Source organism: Aythya marila (genome assembly GCF_965140915.1).
Source record: "Aythya marila genome assembly, chromosome: 4".
Classification (NCBI taxonomy): domain Eukaryota; kingdom Metazoa; phylum Chordata; class Aves; order Anseriformes; family Anatidae; genus Aythya; species Aythya marila.
This window is the reverse complement of record NC_139045.1, coordinates 5642524-5663426: the sequence shown is the minus strand read 5'-3', so window position 1 is coordinate 5663426 and position 20903 is coordinate 5642524. Positions and strand designations below refer to the sequence as shown.

At 34.9% G+C, this 20903-nt stretch overlaps 1 protein-coding gene across 6 annotated transcripts in view; it reads right to left on the bottom strand.

Moving 5' to 3' along the window:
• The window catches only part of TBCK (TBC1 domain containing kinase), a 103302-nt gene that overhangs the window by 56183 nt on the left and 26216 nt on the right, over window positions 1–20903 (bottom strand). For 4 of the 6 annotated variants that reach the window (XM_082760183.1, XM_082760182.1, XM_082760181.1 and 1 more), the window contains 16 exons: window positions 20161–20275; window positions 18537–18610; window positions 17673–17814; window positions 16407–16467; window positions 15067–15128; window positions 14128–14189; window positions 13279–13427; window positions 12104–12245; window positions 10588–10687; window positions 8743–8792; window positions 8238–8367; window positions 7241–7339; window positions 5906–5968; window positions 4839–4965; window positions 4244–4294; window positions 2981–3064 (listed from right to left, as the gene is read on the bottom strand). In XM_082760183.1, the coding sequence (XP_082616309.1) occupies window positions 2981–3064; window positions 4244–4294; window positions 4839–4965; window positions 5906–5968; window positions 7241–7339; window positions 8238–8367; window positions 8743–8792; window positions 10588–10687; window positions 12104–12245; window positions 13279–13427; window positions 14128–14189; window positions 15067–15128; window positions 16407–16467; window positions 17673–17814; window positions 18537–18610; window positions 20161–20275 (1511 nt within the window). The remainder of the gene's footprint in view (window positions 1–2980; window positions 3065–4243; window positions 4295–4838; window positions 4966–5905; window positions 5969–7240; window positions 7340–8237; window positions 8368–8742; window positions 8793–10587; window positions 10688–12103; window positions 12246–13278; window positions 13428–14127; window positions 14190–15066; window positions 15129–16406; window positions 16468–17672; window positions 17815–18536; window positions 18611–20160; window positions 20276–20903) is intronic. The other 2 variants (XM_082760185.1, XM_082760186.1) reach the window with 2 other exon arrangements.

Here is a 20903-nt window from a genome sequence, read left to right as displayed (position 1 = left end):
TTATTTCATTATGGAGAAAAAAAAAAAAAAAGTTTTTTTTTTTTATTAAAACAAACAAGCAATCTAAAAAAAAACACAAAATAAAACAGCAAGTGAATACCAGTACTGTCTTCCTTATCACCATTATATTCAACACAGATGGAGAAATGCTTGTCTTCCTTAATATCAATTTGGATTTTCAACAAAGCTTTACTTGACTCATACTCAAATTGTGATGTATACTTGGAATGCATAGTTAAAGACTTTTCAGTATGGATATGAGCCACAGGATATTGCTGGAAACACAGTAGAATAACACTGTTTCTAGAATTTTTAAGACCCAATCCGAGTGAAATACAAAGTTTATACTCCTTTAATTGTGTTCTATGTAGTTTATTTTCAACAAAGCTAGATTTTATAATCCAGAAAAGGTAGTGATTAGTGTACAGAAACCGCTGTACACTAAACCACTGTGGTACTACTGCCTCAAGAATCGGGCATCTCAGGAGTGCCAGCCTCTCCCACCTGATGCTGCATCTGTTAGGGTGCAGATGACCTGTCAGCATAACCACTGGTGAGTTAAGTGGGTAAACAGACCCATGTTGAGTTTTGTGCCACCAAGGCCATGCTGCTTCAGAGGTTTTTACGTCTTCTCCAGCATGTTATCTCAGTCTCAAGACAAAGAAATTCTTATTCACATCCACACAAATTGGGGAGATAACAGAATCTATGCCCGAAGTTCATACCATTGTATGTGCTGACCTTAAATGAAAATAATTAAAAATTTCATCTGTAAGGTTCATCCTTTATCAGTTTTGCACCATTAAACAACCAGTCACCAGACAGGTAATAGCAAACCAGTAATTCAACACAATCCTACACATTCAGTTGTGCGCTGATGAAAACAACTTCACAATTAGTTTCCCTGAAGAACATTTATTTTAAAATGAAAATTCATACCCATGATTATTCTCTGCAGATATACTACAAGTTGATAAATACCATCTTTATTTGACTAGCTTCTCTCACAAAATATAATTACTGCATGGGATTACATGGTTAATTAAGGGTCTAGTAAAGACACATGAGCCTTCACAAAAAACTCACCAATTGGGTCCAGCCAACTGCTGCTGGCTGGAATTTCATTAAACAATTTTTTGGTTTGTTTTGCATAATTAAGTGTTCCATATCCAAACATCTTTAACTGCTCTTGCTTCCTATTTAATGTAAGGAAATCCATCTGATAAGCTTAGGAAAAAACATCTATCTTCACTGTTTAGAACTGGTCAGACATGAGGAATGCTGAACTCTGCAGTTTAAACAATTTCTTCTCTCAGCCCCTATATGGAAGACACAAGGCAGCTAAAAGCTAAAATTGCAGTAGGCAGTCAAATGACACTTCTTGATGCTTTCTTGCTACCCAGTAAAACAGGAAAATTATAAAGAATTTTCCCTTGAAATTGTGTGAAACTCTGGTGTTTGACTTAAGTCCCTGGAAAGGATTGTATCAGAATACTTGAAAAAATCCTAAGAGTTCCAGTCTGTCTGAGTCTTTGATGACAAAAGGTGTTGCAAAACAACTTGGAAATGTTGTACTTCTTTATTTTATGGAATCCTACTGACCCGTACTTATAACTTCAGCTGATATTTTTGTAAAATTTTGATTCCTGTGGGTATCACAATAGGGAACCTCTAGAGAGAGAAATAATTTTTTTATATAAGAGTATACCCCCTTGAGAAAATCTTTACCAAGCTATTAAAGTCAGGAACAACTGATATAGTATGCTCTTTTCATCTTTAGACCTTTACAAACTTCCTTTTTCAGCATACACTCTTTTTTTATAGAAAAAAGTATGCAAAAAAGTTGTCTTGAATTGCTTTTCCGAACTATTCACTATTTTGCACAGTCAGTTCATAGTGTCTCTGATCCACTGTCCTTCATATGTTGACTCTCCTAACCATGTTCAATCCTCATGTTAGCTCTCCCCCTACTATCCAATATTTAACTGCTTTTATGGCTAACCTTTTTTTGTTGACCAGTTCTTAATTTCCTTTCTTTTTCTGAAGACAAAGAAATGACGGGCATTGTTCCTTGAGAAGCTTCACAAGTTATACAGAAAAGAGAACTTCTTATGAAGAAATACAAGGACTGCAAGCCATGCTGCAACCCACTATTCAACAAACACTTGAACAGTTGAGTTGCATCTAAAAATATTCATTACCACCCGCTTTTTTTTTAAACTATCAAAGGCTTTTGAAACAGCTTCTGTTTAAAAAAAACAAACACAAAAACAAACACAAACTGTTTACAAGAGAAATTATCTTTGTCATCATAGACAGTGCCAAGGTGGCTTTTTAAGTCTGCACAATTCCTTCTTTGTGTCTCCTTGAAATTTACAATTAATTTTAAAGTAAAACAGACATTTAACCCCCAGCTGTTGTTTTAATTTGAGACACCTATGTAGCTGAACACTGAACTACAGAACATATTCCCCATGGCTCTCTAAGTCATGTCCTGTGTGGATAAACCTTATTAGTTCAGTAAGAAAATCCCCTCATGTCTCAAGCTCTCTGAATACTGTAAAACCCTTTTCCTGAGTAGAATCTACGTTGTACTGTTCCTCCTCTTCACCTTGCCTTGTTATCAAGATAGCTTCTGTAATGACATGATTTCAACCACCCGAAGGATAAGTCTACCATCTAACACTGGAAAGCTTATTCCCTCATTTTACAACTTTGCATAATCAATTGACTCTTACCTTGGATAGAACACGGAGCTGTACTTGTTGTTTTGGTAAAGCTTATAGCTTTATTTTTTTCTAAACCTTGCACAAATCTTTACCTACTTTATCATGTTCCCATTATTCTTGCACACTTTCTTGTTTTATTTAAAATAAACTTTTTGAAAGGCTTTTTATAACCACTTGAAAAAGTGTATGTATAAATGCAGACTTAATTCTGCCTCTTAGAAGAAATACAAAAATTAAAGAGATTTACTTACCTTGAATAACATGAGAATTATCCTTCAGAAAGAAGTTATACAAATACTTGGGTATGAAAGCAGACATGCAGGCATATGCCAGAGCTGGAAAGAAAAAAAAAAAAAGAAAAGAAAAAGAAAAGGATGAAAAGGATGCAACCACAGAGGTAGAAATGTATGTATATCTAAAAATGCTTACTATTAAGCAGATAAAAAGCATAAGTTTTTAAAATCAACCAATAAGCAAAAATGATTGTACAGATACATAAAAAGGGCACGTTCCTTATTAAGAATTTTAAAAGCTCCCAACGTTTACCCCTTGATTGATTCTTGGGAATTTGGCTGAGAGACAGTCTACCTATTTTAATACAATTCTTGGCAATGGTGGTAGATCAGAGATTTAAAAAGGAGCCTTAGTTAGAAATATGGTTTTGACATAAATTATCCAAAGAAATTATACAGAGTTTGGGAAATGATAAACAAAACATCAAGTTTATACTGAAGTGACATAGGATCACATTAGAAATGAATTCTGGTTTATGAATTTTCTGGCATGGAAACCACCATTTAAGTATCTGAGCCAAATGTATGCAATTAAATTAGTAAACTAGACCACGGAAGTGTGCATTTTTCACTATTATATTTTGCTGCAATGGAAAGAAAACCAGGTTCTACAAGCTAACTATAGGAACATGTCCAAGAGCAAGAAAAACTTGTTGACAAAAATATGTGAAGTTGCACAGTAGGCATAGTAAGAGTTACTGTCCTGAGAAACTAACTTCCCCTCTCCTCCATCTTATGAAAAAGCTGGGTGCAAGATAATAGAAAGCTGGACTAGGCCTGTTCTGAACAAATCACATTCTAAGATGGTAAAGGCTGGGTATCTAAAGGTAGGCTGATTTTTGGAATTTAAATCCACCATTAGCTTTTCTGAATGATGCTAGTCTGACAGGTTAATAGTTACTAAATAACATGCTCATTGAAAAACACAAGTACTAGAGAAGCATTTCTTGTTTTTCTACAGTTATTTGTACTTCCTATTACATTTTCTTTATTGTGTTTATTAATAAATACAGTGTTTGAACCCTTTGCTTGAGCAGTAGCACACCACATACTCTTTCTAAAAACTGACCATTTCTTTTGACCCATGGCAACAAGAGCTTTAAATTTCCTTCATAGTTACAGGAAACTCTTGTCTGTAAGTAGGTGCGCACACAGCTGTATACAGCTAGATACAAATAACAGACTGTGCTTCCCCTCATCCCCAGTAGAAAAGGTGCTCACCTTCATTGTTAAAATTCAAGTACAGGAATGGTGCACAAAGAGAATCAAGACCTAAAGAGGGAAGAGCCACAAAAAAACAGCATGAAGATCTCGTTTATTGTATTGCATAAGATGAATTCATTAACTTACCATGAACATTTGCATACTTGATAGTGATTATAATACCTTCAACATCAGGCTTCACGCATAATGCTGAGAACAAGCGTGAAATCAGTGCATAAAAACAAAAAGGATTTAAAATTGTTAAAACTATAGCACTGAATTGATTATTCTGCTTTGGCTTTCAAGAAATGCAATTTACATTCCCAAGAACTTGCCCAGTAGGTTCTTCAGTGTTTGAACTAGAATAAGCAAGAGATTTTTTTTTTTTTTAAATGAATTGATTGAAATTTAAGGAGAGCATAAGAAAAAGGCAGGCAATTTTACATTAAAAATTAAATATAAATTATTAGGATCTAAGTTTGCAATAACCCACAGATTCATTCTTCAAAAGAGACAAAAGGAAAGCAATCCAAAGAAGGTGCTTTTTGTTTTTTCTTAAGTTAACCGTAGCTTTCCAGGTAATTATCTGAACTTGCTAACTAGTCAAACTCACCTTGCCAGTAGACCAAATCAGGATGGGAAACAACCCAGGCCTTCAATACACGCCTAAACTTTGCATGACCCTCTGGTGATGACAGCAGTTCATCATACTGATGGCAACGAGGAATATCAACTTCAATCTGTACCACAGCCAAGCATACAATATAAAGAAATACATATAAGGAGTCAGGACAAGTGGGGAAACACTACAGCAATCATGCAGCACTAGAGGTGGAAGTCAGCCAGACAAAATAGGTCAGACCACCACCAAAACCACAGTCTGTTTCCCCCATCACTCTCAGAAATGTAACTGAAAGGGGACAGGGCACTAACAGCCGCACTTAAAAGATTAAAAACAGAGAGGGTTTGTTGGTTTGTTCTTTAATAAAAATAAAAATCAGATTCATGTTTTAAGAAGGGTTCTAACAATTGAAAGCAAAAAAACAACAGATTACATCTATCTATCTATCTATCTATCTATCTATCTATCTATTTTTAACCTAATCTTTGGCCTATTTCAGGTGATACCTTTGTTCAACAGGGTAATTGAATCAGAGTACTCAGAAAGCTGTACCCAATTTGATGGAAACTACGTATTCAGCCAGCTGATGGAATAGTTGTTGCTCATGGTGTCTATTTACATGTGGTAATAATTCTTGGAAAACTTAATTATTCAAGAAGCCATTTCTGTGAAGCACATTTTACTTCAGAGGATCTCAGGGTACTTGGTGAAGTCCGGCATCAGGTCCAAAAGGCACAGCGAATATTCAATAAAAACAGACTTTTCAACAACATATCAAGAAAATTGTTCACTACACTTTACTGTTGCTACAGAAACAGGGGTTCTGAAGTAAAAGAAGATTTCACTTACCAGGTGTTATAACTCAAATTGAGCTAAACTAGTTGTTCCTATCAGTTCTGCAAGATTCTTGCTATGGCACGAATAAGGTTAGAGGACAAGGGAAACATTGTAGTATGATCAACCACATCTGCCATCACAAACAAATGACAGCCACTGGTGGAAAAGATCTTTGCATTACTTCAACTTACAATGTTTCATCACAACAGAAGTCTTTTTACCTGTCTGTCTGTAGGAATTGGTGTGTCTTTATCAATGGCATCATATTTTGCTTGTATGGCACCCTAAATGTGGAAGAATAGATGAAGTTAGAAAGCCCTTACTGATGTAAAGGCAGATTATAACGTACACACAGGTATACAAAAACTGACTGTTTTTGTCAAATACTTTAGTAGGCAATTTTTTTTCTGAAAATACATACTTTCCCAAAGTACAGAAAATTCTCACTGCTCAATTTTAACAAAAGCATCTTTATCCTGCTATATTTCAGGATATATAGACCTTTCTGTGATGTTCCAAATACCCTTAGTGATTTTCTGTTGTTTACACAGGAAGCAATATACTTGATCCATTTTCCATTCTCAAGTTCACTGAAGCTTTCAATTTAAATTAAGTAATTTACCTTCAACACTGCCAAGTGGCTTTCAGCATCAACTGCATAAAGGCTGCCTATTAATTACTACTGATATTACCAATATATACAACTTTTAAGTAGCCAGTACATGCCTAAATCCCGGAACAGGTATGCTCACAAGTGCATTTTAATGTTATGGGACAGGGAAATACTACCTTCATTGTACACATGCTAAGCTGATGAAGCATATGAACTCACCAAGCAGGGGCCAGGCCAGACCCTTGACCAGCAGTTATTTGTTTCCTTTACAACTTTTTTTTTCATCATATTATACGGCACTCAGCTGATCACACCCTAAGCTGGATTTCCTAAAAAAAGTACCTTGAGATATGTAATCTGTAAGAATCTCTTTGCTGCCCTACTGAAGATTGCAAACAGAATAGATGCAAAAGCTGAGCTGTTGAGCAATCTCTCTGAGGGGACTTCATTTCTGGAATGTACCTTTGGGCAAAGGACACTTTATTTATTTATTCTCCAATCTTTGGAGGATGTGTATTGGTTAGTAGGTGAAAAAAAGATATATTTGATATTTTTCACCCTGATTTGCCCACCTATTGCTGACTGGGGAAGAACTGCATTTGCCAAAAATACTAAAAATAATAATAAAAAAAAGTTAACTACCAGTTGTATTTAAATAATTTCACAAGATTTATTGTATGGGTACTATTTTTTCAATCTATAATCAAAATGAAATATAAAGGCTTTAAAGCAATATTCTTTGAAATCAAATAATGTCAGAAGCAAGAAACGTGCTTGAACAGTCTTTGTTCATACAATTTCATGCATCATTTTCTTTAAAATTGCACTAATTTACTTGCCAAATCTTCAAATCCTTTCCGGCTTTCCTGTCCAACCAATTCCTATCCCATTCCTTCCCTGGTCAACACTGGAATTTCCACAAATGGCTTCCCATTACTCTTACCTCAACACCCAACAGGGCAGCCCAGGTTATGCCTCTCAGAAGAGGAGGGATGTCAACCCTGGCTTCTTTCCAAATTTGGTTTTTCTTATATGGGTAGGCCTTCAACGAGAAGAGATTAATAGCAAAAACATTAACACATAACTGAAATGAATCTAATCCCCATTCTGGGAAGTTTTTTCTACAAACGACAAACTGTGTCAGTCTGAACAGTGAATGCAAGTTTTACAACAAGCAAGTTTCATTCCTAAAAGGAAACCCTGGATGGCAAAGTATGGTTAGATATTAAAAGACCCGCTCTTTCTCATAAATGTATTCATGTGCTTTGGTATATATTTGATATATAAATTTAGTGATACTAATTATTATTGTTTTTCTTAATTACATGTTTATACTCATATATCCAATTTTGTTTCATTTAACATTTCTAGTTTATGCCTTCCTAAGTACTGTACCTGTTAACTCAATCTCACTCTTAAGCAAGAATCCATCTCGCTGCAAACATATAAGTAGGGTTTGGTATTCCCTCCCCTCCCCAGCATGAAACCCATGTTTGTATCACAGCTATAGAGGTTAAGACTGCTGTTGTTTTCCCCTACAGTACTGCTTGGAAATGCAGAAATATGCACAGGTGTATTTATACCTGTATTAGGTATACATACCCTATAAAAGGTATAAATCAGGGAATCAGTCAGGAATAACTGGAATAGTAAATCAGGAAATCAAGGATGCAGGATTAGTTTCTTCAGTAAATAGCAGGTATTAGCAGCAGCTCTATTTTTATGTGCATGCTTTAAAGTCTACTTTTATATTCAGCACAATAAAGAGACCTATTTCTCATATTTTTATTTTCAATCTTGTTTTATTTTTGTAAGGCATTCTCACTCCTCTCCTTTGCGGTCTCTCGCATCTCTGCTTCCTTTTTCAATTACGTAGTCCTTCAAAAATCCTCTAATTAACAGACCGAATCCAATTATCCAGCATCAGAAAGATTCCATACCTTTAGGAGCCTGTCAAACAGGACAATTCTGTTTAGCTGGTACTCTGTGTCCCTCTCCCGGATGATCAGAGGAAGACTGGCAGCTGCAGACAGCTCATTACTACTATTTGAATGAGGTAAAGTTGACTGGCTGGAAAAAGAATTAGGATAGTAGTAGTAAAGAGCAAAAAAAAAAAACACAATTCATTGTGAAAAAAAATGAATACCCAGTGATGCATTTTTGAGTCAGAACCAAGTATAAATGGATAATTTTAAATATTCAGCACAAACAGTTGATTTACTGAACAGGAAAGCAGGTTGGAATTCTCAGTTTGGATTCAGGGCCCTAAAGCCACTGGTGCTGAGTGCCTTTCAGCTCTGACCAACTTTAAGAGCCAAAGCAAGACATGCTAGGTTTGCTCTTGGAAGATGACTGTCTAGCTGCACGATGTGCTACTCAAAAGCAGTAACTCAAAATTCAGTCCCTTACATATACATGTATATGGATTTACACACACACACTTACTCATCTTCGAGTAATGGATAAAATGCTTCCCCACCAACATCTTTCAGTCTCTGAAATGAAGAAAAAAGACAATTCATAATCAGAAAGCTGTTCAGAACTCACAAACAAATACTTAGTGGGCTCTGAAAACTATTACTTTACAATTCATTTACCAAGTTTAGTAGCTTGCTCTGAAACCTGTCTTAAGCATTAGCTCAGCTCTCAATCAGCAAAAAAACATACAGCCTTTAACACTAGAAAGTTTTACTAATACAAACTATTTTATTATTATTTTTAAGAGATAACGGAAATCATTCTGCCTGAAAAGAACTGTTATTGTCTACATAAATGTATTTACACATGCACACACAGAAAAAGCTTCTATAGACCATGGATTAATTGATCAATATTGTTTACTATTTTTTTTTCCTTGCTTTTTGACATGGACTTCCTATCTAAGTAGCTGCAAAGCAACTGCAGAGCTTGGTTTTATTTTTTTAATCAGTTCAAAAGTTATGTAAATTTGAGTTCCTTTTAGTAGCAGCATCTTAAAGCTGCACAGAAATACAGACACTCTCTGGGAAGGTGACAGACAAGTGTGCCTGGACTCTTGCTTCAAGTTTTCAGACATCTTTGGTGCATCATGATTAATGTTTAATACCATCCTCCCTGCAGTGCTCTGTTTTGCAGTTCAATCCCCAACTTAAAGGCATACAGCACACAGCCTGTTCCTCCTGGGATTGACAGAATAGTTCACTCTCAGTTCATTCAGACCTGATCCTCTTTTGATTTCAAGCACCATGCTCTGCTCCAAGAAAAGTGTTTGAAGAATTGTGTAAGTTCAAAAAAATTATTTCAACTAACATTGCAAGGTTCAGGCTTGTATCCTCCCCAAATAAAACTGCAGTACACGTTTACTGCAGTTTTATTTGGGGAGGATACAAGCCTGAATCCTGCATGCTGCTGCATTTATACAAGTAGGCACTAATAATCAAAATTACAGAGTAAGTGTTTTTTGTTGTTGTTGTTGTTTTTTTTTTGTTTTTTTTTGGTGGCAGACATCAAGACCTCAGGAGTCACTTTCCTTATTAACCTCCATAGTCATATGGAAACGATTTTTATAAAGACTGCTACAGAATTGCAATTGCTACTATAAAAAGCCAGTTGTAAACAGTGCATTGTAAATTTCTAATTCTATAGCAATAAAGCTCTACATCTATGAAGATACGTGGACAATTAAAATACTTCAGTGATGTATGCAGTAAATTTTGTAACCCATTGCTACAGCAGGTAAAATAAGTTAGCATGAGTTCATTATTCCACTGAGAGAAAACTGCATTACTGCATTCTGGCAAAATACTTTGAAGTGTTCTTTCAAAGTAGTTGTTTAAGAGATATATTTTTAAAGGTTAGTATTAAACTACCAGAAATTTGACATCCAACTCTAAAGGATAAATATCTGAAGGAGCTGCAACTGAATTGAGCTGATCTTTCTTTTGAATATTGTGAGCCACCTACAGACAGGAATTAAAGAATGCAAAAAGACACTCACTGCCCCAATTAGTTTAGCAATACTGCAGAATATCAGGTGCTACAAAATTATTGTGACTGCACCAGAGCAAAGCACAGGTAATAAAAAATTAGAACAGAGGAGGGGGAAGATAAACCAAATTTAGAAAGCTTTTACAGAAAAAGCAACTTAATAGCATAAATCAGAATCTAACCTAGATACCAAGAAGTCTTCTCTTGGAATCATTAACACTGCCCTTTTGTAGAAACAGCAGCAGGAGCTGCTGTTCCATATTCCCTTTAAACAAATGTTTCTGCAGCAAAGACATAAGCACCTGTGCACAGAATTTTTCTTACATTTCGGAGCTGGCACAGAGACAAAGTCACAGTTGTGTCATCTAGGAGGGAACTTCTATCTCGTCCTTGCCCAAAGCTTTCACCATCTTCTAATAAAAAGCTTCAAAAGGGAGAGAAAATATATAATTCAGGTCATTTTATAACATAAGATTTGATTTAGAAAAAAAATATCTTACATCAATCGGTTTCTTCTTTAAAACAAAACAGTAGGTCTTAGAAGTATACTGCATTGACTCTGCAAAGCATGAAACCTGCTATCAAGGGAACGTACGATCACCTTAAATTATTCAAACAGCTTTTTGTGTAAAAAGGCACATTTCAGGCTTTCCACGACTTTGGTTTGCGCACAAAGGAAGACTAATGAGATATGAGATTAATATTCCCTTTTATTCCTTGAGCTGGCACAGACCAAGACTATTTAATGGGAGAAGCAAAAATAAAACAGCACTGTCATTTGAAAGCCATTTTCAACCATGACAAAAAAAAAAAGAGCAAAAACCTGATGCAGACCTGTTCTGTTGCAGTCTAAGGGATTAACAAATGCATCCAAGTAAGAGTGTATAAGAATTGCCTGTTTAGTGTTATTTTAAAGTAGACAGCATTAAACTGATCATTAGAAATTAAAATATGGCTTAGGAAATTGAGTCAAATTGCATTTTTGAATGAACACCTCATCTTCATCATAGTTAGCACGACTGAAAATGTTTTCCCCGCATAACTTGAAAGCAGAAACATTCACCTATGGGCACAGTAATAGGCAATCCCTCAAAACGTCACACTACTGCTGCTATCATACCATCACCTAAAATCTAGATTTTTCCTTTTTTTCAAGATACTGCACTTTTGCTGTACATGCTGATTTCATATGTTTTTAAATCACAGACCCAGCAAACTGATTTATATGAACACAAAATTCTGTTTATTAAAATCAGATTGCAGGATTAAGACATCAATATATTACATAAAATTGCAACATGTGCAGCAATAAGATAAAGGCAGTAACACTGTTAGAGAATTACAAGTGAAAACCAAGCATTTAAAAATAAATAAATAAATCAGCTGATCTGCTGAAGAAATGAGCTGACCATTCAGCACTGCTGCTCTGTGAAAGAGAATTCAGATTGTGAGAATTTGCTACAGAATGAATTAACTTCCAATTAAAAATATGGTATTCAAGCATAGTGAAGCTTTTTTTTTTTTTTAATTGAAACTTAATGCTATTTTAATTCATGCCAAATTTAGTGACTTCCAGTTCATTATGTTGCACTTCACCTAAATTTCTTCTCAAATTTCAGAAAGCAATGTGCAATGCAGCTAGATAACAGATACAACTGTTCAAATAACACCTCAAATTTGGTAAGATGGGATGTGAAATGATTTTCTGCTGTTCAAGAATGCTATTTTCGCTGTTTTTCACATATGCACAGGTGTTGAAACTAAAAACCAAACCAAAACATTCTCTCAGCATCACTTCTCCATACATTGTCCTTCCCTTATAGTGCTTCTCTTTCCTTACTTGGGAAGTGTGCAGACAGGTGGCTTTGATCGAATGATTTCCTTGTTGACAAGTTCTTTCTCCAAGTCTCCTCCAGCCAAACACCAGAGATAATAAACCTCTTCAATTGATCTTTCTGCTAGGTAATCACTATCTTCATCTACTAGGAGAAACCACATAAAAAGTGAGTTACAGCTTTTTAGGCAGCTTGTATTTCTTCCTATCACTCTAAACACATTCTGTGGAAGAAAAGTTACACTTGAAAAGAGCATAATATGAGGTTAGAAGAGAAAGTGATGTACCCTTTGCACTGCTCTTTAGGAAAATTTACAGGAAGAGCAGATGGGCAGTGATCAGAGAAAAAGAAGATGTTTTTGCAGTTTGCCTTGATGGTAGAAAATAGAACCAATCAGATAAATTAATCAAAGGGTGGAGTTTTGGTTTCTGGGCATCCTTTTTTTTTTTTTTCCCAAAAAATTAAATAAAACAAAAACCTTATTTTGCCCCCACCAATGCTAAGAGTACAAAAAAGAAACTAGTGACTCATACTGTCTCATCTTCCTTTCACATATCATATACATTAACTAGGTATAAAATCTTAGTCACCAGGAATTGTATAGTGAGATTTTTCTATATATGTACGAATCTCAGAGTTCATCAAAAAACGTCAATGAGGACTTGAAACTTTCAGCATACTGTAGTTTTAAACTCAGAAACTTCTAACCCTCTTTTATTCTGGACAATATGACCTCTCTCACAAGGATTTAGTTTTTCAGTATTTCCAAAAATGATCTCATGCTATGATTCAACAGAATCCAGTTACCAATGCACAACACAACATAGTGGGGGGAAAAAGCCACCACCACCAAAAACCATCTTGTACATGTAAGTGTTCAAATTAAAAAGGCAAAAATTATACTGATATCCCAAGGTACACTTGAATAGTTACGTTAACATTAATGTTAACTGTTTATTCCCTGAAGTCAAAGCACAAAAATAAAGATGCCATCCTTTGATTTGAACACATCCCTCAAAATCATGTCTGCTTCCAGCTGTGCCCATTAAAAAACTTACTACAAAAATTGTAGTTTTATACAATTTTATAGTTTCTCTCTAACAAAGCATTAAAAGAAAACTCAAAACCATGTTATTTTCCTTCCCCTTTCAGTGACATTCATCCCACTATCTGCTTTTACCTTTGCATAATTGACTTATGTCTTCAGGAAGCGTTAAGTTAGCACACCTTGGAGAAGATGAGAACAGACCAGCAGGTTTGTGAAAGGGAGGGTATGCCAAAGATACTTCACTGAACAAACTGTCATGCAGCAATTCTTCTGGAGTTGGTCTTGAGTTAGAAAAGAGAATATAATGCTATGAGTAAAGTGCTTCCATAAATACTGCATTTCAGTAAGAAATGTCCCCAGTAATAAATATTAACAAGTGATATCAAATTTCAGAAATTTTATTACCAAAAAACCTATCAATTTTGTTCAATTCATAATTTATAACACTGTGCAGTCTGTTTATAGCCCAAGTTCAGATCTCACCTTCATTTAATATATAAAGCAACTATTTTCTTAACTCTCTTTTAATTCCTCTAAGCAAACGTGAAAAAAATGCAAATGCAAAACTTCAGTTAAAGAACAGAAGCCTATTTCCATTTTCAGAAGAAAGTTGCGTTGGACTGTCATAACAAAAATGTCTTTTGAAAGGAGAGATTTGAAGAAAGCGGTCCTAATTCTGACCACAGCACAACTGCAGTAACCACCATGGACATCCAGTTATGGAATCACTAAAGCTGTGAAATTAAAACTGAAAATAACCAAATAGTTTTCCCACAAAAATACTCTGCATCAATCTCAAGGTTTTGCACACTTCATTATTTTTTTCCAAACTCTCTACTTTCAAATATTGCAAAGTAATAAAACCAAGAAGTCATTGTCAGTAGCACAAGCCATCAGTATTCCAAAAAAACATCAGTGACTGGACTTCTAATTTCACAGAATCCTAACAGAATTTATTATGCATTTGCAGTGAATACTTGCCTCTTAGAAGGCTGGAATGTAAGGCATTTTTTCAGTAGATCTATGGTATTTTCAGGAAGGTCCTGGAACATAAGAGAAATATGGAGGGGTTCTGGTCATTACTGTCCTAATTGAGCAAGCCACTTAGCTCATACTTAGCTTTTAATATACAAGTTATAAAATTTGACATCCACACGTATGAGGTTAGCTGCATGAGATCAAAATGCTGTATGGAAGTAATTTCATAACCCACATTTACTATGGGGAAAAGAAGACTAGAAAATTCGGTATATGCAGTTATTTATTTTTACTTTTTCTAGTCTAGATATTCTGTACACAGCTGGAAACAATACAATACCTGGGAACTCCTGATAACAGTCAGAATTCGTTTTACACACAGTGTTTCAAGACATAAACACTAAAATTCACTGATTCATTCTGTGTGCGGGGAGGAGTTGAACTGCATAACAACATTGTCTGAATGTTTAAAGCACACTAGGTAGAAGGCTATATTTCTAGAAGAAAAATCCTTAACCTCCAACACTGTAAAAAAAATTAACAACTTACTGAACCATCCAGCAAGTATTAAATTAATTGACAAGCATCCAGTAAGTATTAAATTAATTGATAACAATTTTAAGAAAGAATGAACATTACCGGCACAGGGTACTCGAAAGGATCTTACATATGTATTTGCAGTATAGTCCAATAAATTCAAATGAATAAATAACTTTACTTATATATATATATATTATATACATGAGTTTTTATGTATATAAACAAAAACAAACTTATATTTCATATGTATATGTGAAATCCTATGCAGCACAACAATAATAAATAAATAAAATAAATAAATAAAAATAAATAAATAAATAAATAAAATAATAATAATAAATAAATAAAATAAAAAAATGTTTTGGATAAGATAGCACAGAAGAGTAAACTAGTTCCACAAACCTTAATAATATCAAGGCAACCATGTTCTTCAGCTAATACTGTTACAATATCGTCTACACAGCCTTTAAAAGCAAACAGAACAGTAAAAAAGTTGAAGACCATGAAAAAAGTGATAGTAATTTAACAGGATATCAGATGAAAGCCCACCACAGCATAGAGTACTTTTTTTTTTTATTGACGTTGCCACATCAACTGAAGGTGAATTCCCAAAATTAGAAATGAAAGTAATATCCCCAACGCAGACAGAAAATTAAAGCCTAGAAAATTTAAGTAGTGCATCTAATTTAACAGCGAAAGTCTTTTTTGCAGGCTTAGTAAATCCAGAGCGTCAGTCTCTGCCAAATAAATTCCAACAGCCTTTCTATTTATTAAAAGGAAATTGAAAGAACTTAAAAAATACCTGCATATAGAAGCTCAAAGGACTTTTTATTTGCTACTTGCAGATTATACTGGAAGTGTTTTATAATTTGTTTTCAATGCATTATTGAGAAAATAACTCCCAAGTCAGAATGTGGGCATTTTTCAGTGGATGAAGGTTTATAATAACTTGCACTTAACTTGAAAGGGACTCAAACCCTTCAGGAAGCTTTGCTAATAAACCCCATGCCAAAACAGACAGAATTTCATCACCAGAGTACTAACTACTCAATAAAAAGATGTTTGTACTGACAGTATCTTTAAAGGTATCACTATTTGCTCTGGATAAATTCAATAACTTACTCATAAACCTTCAAATTGCAAACTCATGCTCTGCCCTTCTTCATGGCTCATACACAACCCCCACAATAAACTGAATTTTAAATGCCACAGAAAAGTCCTACTTTCACACTCATTTACATTACTGTAGACACTGATTTTTTGCTTAATGCTCATACAGTTTGTAGATTAAGTCAGAACAAAAGCCTAGACCTAGTAATAAACTCCTCAGCTCTCTATTTTCTGTCTTCCAATTTGAGTTCTGCTTCTCCCTGCTCGGTATCACACCGCTGCTGCAGGGAATGTTTTCTTTAGTGTCATACAGTTCCTATCTCATTTCAGAGACTTCCTGGAACACAGAACAACAAATAACCAACACAAAGACCACCTTTCCTGAACGTGTTTTTCCACAGCTTCCCTTACTCTAACACACTCATGGCTCTTCTGCAACATTATTTTACCTGTCAGCCATCTCTGTAGCTTCCCTAAGCAAGTAACCATGCTTCAAATGCATTTTAAGTTCTGGAGATGAAAGCAGACAAAAGATAAAGTACCGTACGTCTGAGCATAACAAGCTGACTAGTTTGTGAAGCTCTAATGGTAACACTAGGAAACTTAAAAAAAAATGATTTTGTGCTACTTACCCAACATAATTATAAATTTTAATCTTTCTGCTATTTCCAAACTTTGGAATAATTTTCTCCCCTAAATGAGTAACAAGATCAAATCAACATTTGAATGCTACTACATAAAAATATTTAGATAGCACACACATCCACCTATATACAAAAACAGTGAAATAAGCTTCTTCAGATTAATTTTAGAAACATTTAGAAACACGATTTACCCCCAGATATACCAGAAGCAGTTTCATAACATCATAAAGAAAAAAATGCATCATTTATAATGTCTCTTAACTGGAACAAACAAAAACAAAAAACATGCAAAACAAATCCTCAGGTTGCTTCAGCAAAGCTGCAGGTTTATTATTTGTTTAGTAACAAGCTTTCAAAAACCTGTATTTTTTCCAATGTAAGCGTGAAAAAAGGTGATGTTCGTGGTCCTGACCCAGTGACAGCCATAGCTTGTATGGCACACTATTTTTGAAAAGTCATCCAAATATCAGTTCTAAAATGTTTCAACAATATTTTTATGAAAAGATACTTATTCAAAAGAGGAATAGTGATCTATGAACACTATGAGAAGTCACAGAATACATAAAAGAATTTCCAGTGCCCTGATGTATTCACTAACTAATACATGCTCTTGACCATGTAACTGTCAGACCATTTAATTGTATAATGAAACTAACTGTTAGCATTGGTATATTTGCCAGATCGTGTTTCTATAGAGAATGTTGCTGTCTTTGATTGAAAGTCAAGTTTAACATGTACAAGTGGTAAAGATTATGTTGTCTTAATTTATTCTAACATCTAAAGCCAAATAAGTATTTTTCAAATAAACCTTTAATTCCCTATAGACACTCTTTAAACTCTGGCAATAAGGCAGATGTAGTGCTTTCATAGTAAAGAAACTTTATTAGTTTCTCATCCTTTTTGAAGAGAACGAGGGCATGACAGCAATATGCTGTCATAAATATGCTTATAAGCATAATTAAAACAAAAAGTTACCTAGAGAGACTTGGTTTAGAAGCTATTACTAAGAATTAGATCACGCAATTGCATCATTGTGGCTTATTCAAGGCAGCTGCCCTTCATGGTAACACTCAGCCCAAGCCAACATGTATCCAGTAACTTGAACACCACCACCAGTACTGGTCAGGTGGGAATGCAAAATGTAGTCTGATATTTGGAGTCAAGTGCTGGACAAGTGTCATTAACCCCATTAGCAAGAGCAATCAACCTGATGTAACTATTCCCCAAAAGTCACAGTCAAACCCTCTTACATACCATGCAAAGCTCAAATAGTATTATGCCAAGAGACCACAGATCTGATTTAGGGCCAGAAGGCAGAGGCTTCTCACACTGCGTATGGTCGCTTGGTTTGACTATTCCCTGTGCAATTACTTCAGGTGCCAGATACGACGGGTACCTAAAAAGATGCAGCAACATTAAGTAATAATCTGTCTGTCCAAAAACCTACTTTTCAGTTACATTAATGAAATTAATTTTGTGTTCTGAGAAACTCGAATTCATACCAATGCAGGTTGTTAGCCAAAATGTACACATTGCAGTAGTTTCACTCCAATGACAAAGTAGTGTCTAGTACATGAAAGGTCAAATTTTAATCATTAGCTCTGTCTTTTTGTGAAAGTAAAGAACAGCACTTTTCAAAATAGTTCATTTATTTAAAGATTCAATATTATGTGTATATATGTATATATATGTAAAGATGCAATATATTTATTCAATGTATACCGAATTTCAGCAATAGTACATTAAATAAATGTACCCTAGATCCATCCCAGGAGTGTGTGTGGGGGGTTGGTCTTGTTCATTGTCAGGATTCCCATCAGATAACTTTTGAATTAGCAAAATAAATAAATAAATAAATAAATAAATAAATACCCCCCTCAAAAAAAAAAAAAACAACCAACAAAAAATACCCACCACCAACAACAAAAAAAAAACAGCAAAAGGTTTACCTGTTGTTAAATCATTTTAAAAGTAACAATATCACTTGTTCCTTCAATCGTTCATGATAATACAATAAAAAAAAACCTGAAAACTTTCAAAAGGAAATATCACTACTACCTTTGTGCATCCAAGCAAATATCCTTAATATATTTTTGTATTGTGCAACTCCATGCTTACCCTATAGGAAAATCAACATCAACGCCTTGAGCAGTCATATGGTAGAGTCCAAATTTAGCCAACTTGACATGTCCCTGAAAAAAATAAAAATAAAAATCAAGAGCAGCAGAATCTGACATCAGAAGAATCTTTGAGTTTACAAATATAGATGTGTATATATATATATATTTATGCTAATTTGTCATAAGTAATAAGTTGTCAGAAGGCATAAGAAGCCAGTCTCTTACATTTCTGTTTCAGCTCTTAGGTACAATTCCACTGAAAGCTAGTAAGGTGCTTATTTCTAATGCTTTTACTCTCTGAGAGCACTGTGTAATCACTTTGGGGTATGTCAGCAAGTCAGAACTTTTACAATATATTGTAAAAGTTCTATGTATGTCAGAACAGTTACAATATATTTTCAGTAAATTAAAAGGAGTTAATACTCTCTTGAACATTTTTCCTGTTTCAAAAACTGTTTGCAATCCTGTTTGAATCCTAGAGCTCCCTAAGCAGCCCCACTATTCTCTCACCTCTGCCATTTACCCAGCCTTGCTCCTCCAGTCTTTCTCACCAACTCATTACTATCTTGCTCTCTTTAACTGTATCCACATACATTTCAACCAAATAAGTTTTCCAGGTGCTTGGTTTTATTCTGTGGAGGTAGAAAGGTAACACCAACACCAAAATAACAACAACAAAAAAATAGGCATTGAAGTTAAACTGATATATAGTTTCTGCTGGATTTTGAATTATACTCAGCTACTCTGCAGGTGGTGCAACAGTGAAGGCTACATCAGCAAGCAATTCAGAGGGCAGGGAAAAAGTCTTGAAATTTATAGTCTCACGGCCCCCTTTGCTCTCTTACTGATTGCAGGGCTATCTTAAAATCCTAAGTACTTTTGCTTGTTAGAGCATTATTATGATGTTCATTTGTACAAGTAATTTACCCAAGAACATATTAGTAAGTGTTCCTTTCTTCCTTCCTCCTCTTTTCTCTCTACCTTCCAAGGGGAAGATCTAGCTCTTCTATTTAAATCGAGTAAGAAGGGGAAGGAGAGAGGGGTTGTCCACAGAAACTGAGCTCTTTGGCTGTTAGTTCAGATAAAGGGATGGCTCTGAATGTAGCAGTAGCTATTAATTTCTCTCATCTTTTTTGAGGGAAACTGTTATTCCACACTGCCAACTCAGTAGTCTGACAACAGAATTGACAGACTGGAATTTTAATAATTTAATACAAAGAAATATGTTGATATCTTAAAAGTATCAGACCATCATGAAACACAGGAAATGTTATTAACTACTCACTAGGTAAAAAAAATATACTCTTACTAAACAGAAAGGCTTTGTAACTATTTACAATGATGGCAGTCAGGTAGACTTAGATCACTTCTTTAAGAAGGATGAAAAAAGAGATTTGGGATAGAAGAAAGTGGGAACAAAAAATCCTGCAACATACTTGAAATTTAGGAAATGAGGTAAAGTATAGTAAAAAACAACGAACAACCCACACTTGCTGAATATGCCATTCCCTCTCTCCCTCCCCCCAAAAGGTCTGCTCCTGTCCAGTCTCCAAATATGACACAGCATGCTACTTGGCAGCAAGAGACAAAAATGAAAAAAAGATTCATTCCTGCAGCCATACCTTTCGATCCAAAAGAATATTGCAAGGGGAGAGTGCTCGGTGGACCATTCCATGTTTGTTCATATATTGCAAACCTTGTAAAACCTCGTAGGCTATGCATAAAATCCTCGAGGAGCTGAAAATGAAAGAGAAGAACAAGTTACACCAAATATTTCCCCTCTAATTAAAAAAAAAAAAGTGTTTGGAATAGGTTTGGAACTCCACAAGCGAGTTTTTCACAATTCTGGAATTGTTTAATGGATCAACACTGAAAAAAGTAGGGTATGTTCAGTAGCATACACAGCTCTTCAAAATCCCACAAATAGGTTTCTTCACCCTGAACTGGTCCTTAAAAAGAGCAGACAACATATCTCAGAGATGAAGTGTGACATACTCTCTGTGACACAGATTATGAGATATATCTCAATTTGGGGGAAAAAAAATCCTTACTTGGTTTTTATTTGCTCTTCCTAAACCTGCTATTGATGGTAATGGATAAGTTTAACTGAACTGAAGCTTTGAAACTCAGATGCAAATGGGAGCTCATCTAGAGGACAGTGTAGACACACTGCTATATCACACCTATCGTCTTCTGCCATCTTGACATCTAAAACAAGAAACAAAAAAGGGCAGAAAACCTCACTTTCTGCAAAGCTTGTTTTATAACTTTGGAAGCATCATCTTTATCTTCTTTGGAAAGAAATATTTACCATCCAACCCATTTTGACATAACCATGACAAAGCTCAAGAAGTGAACAGGAATT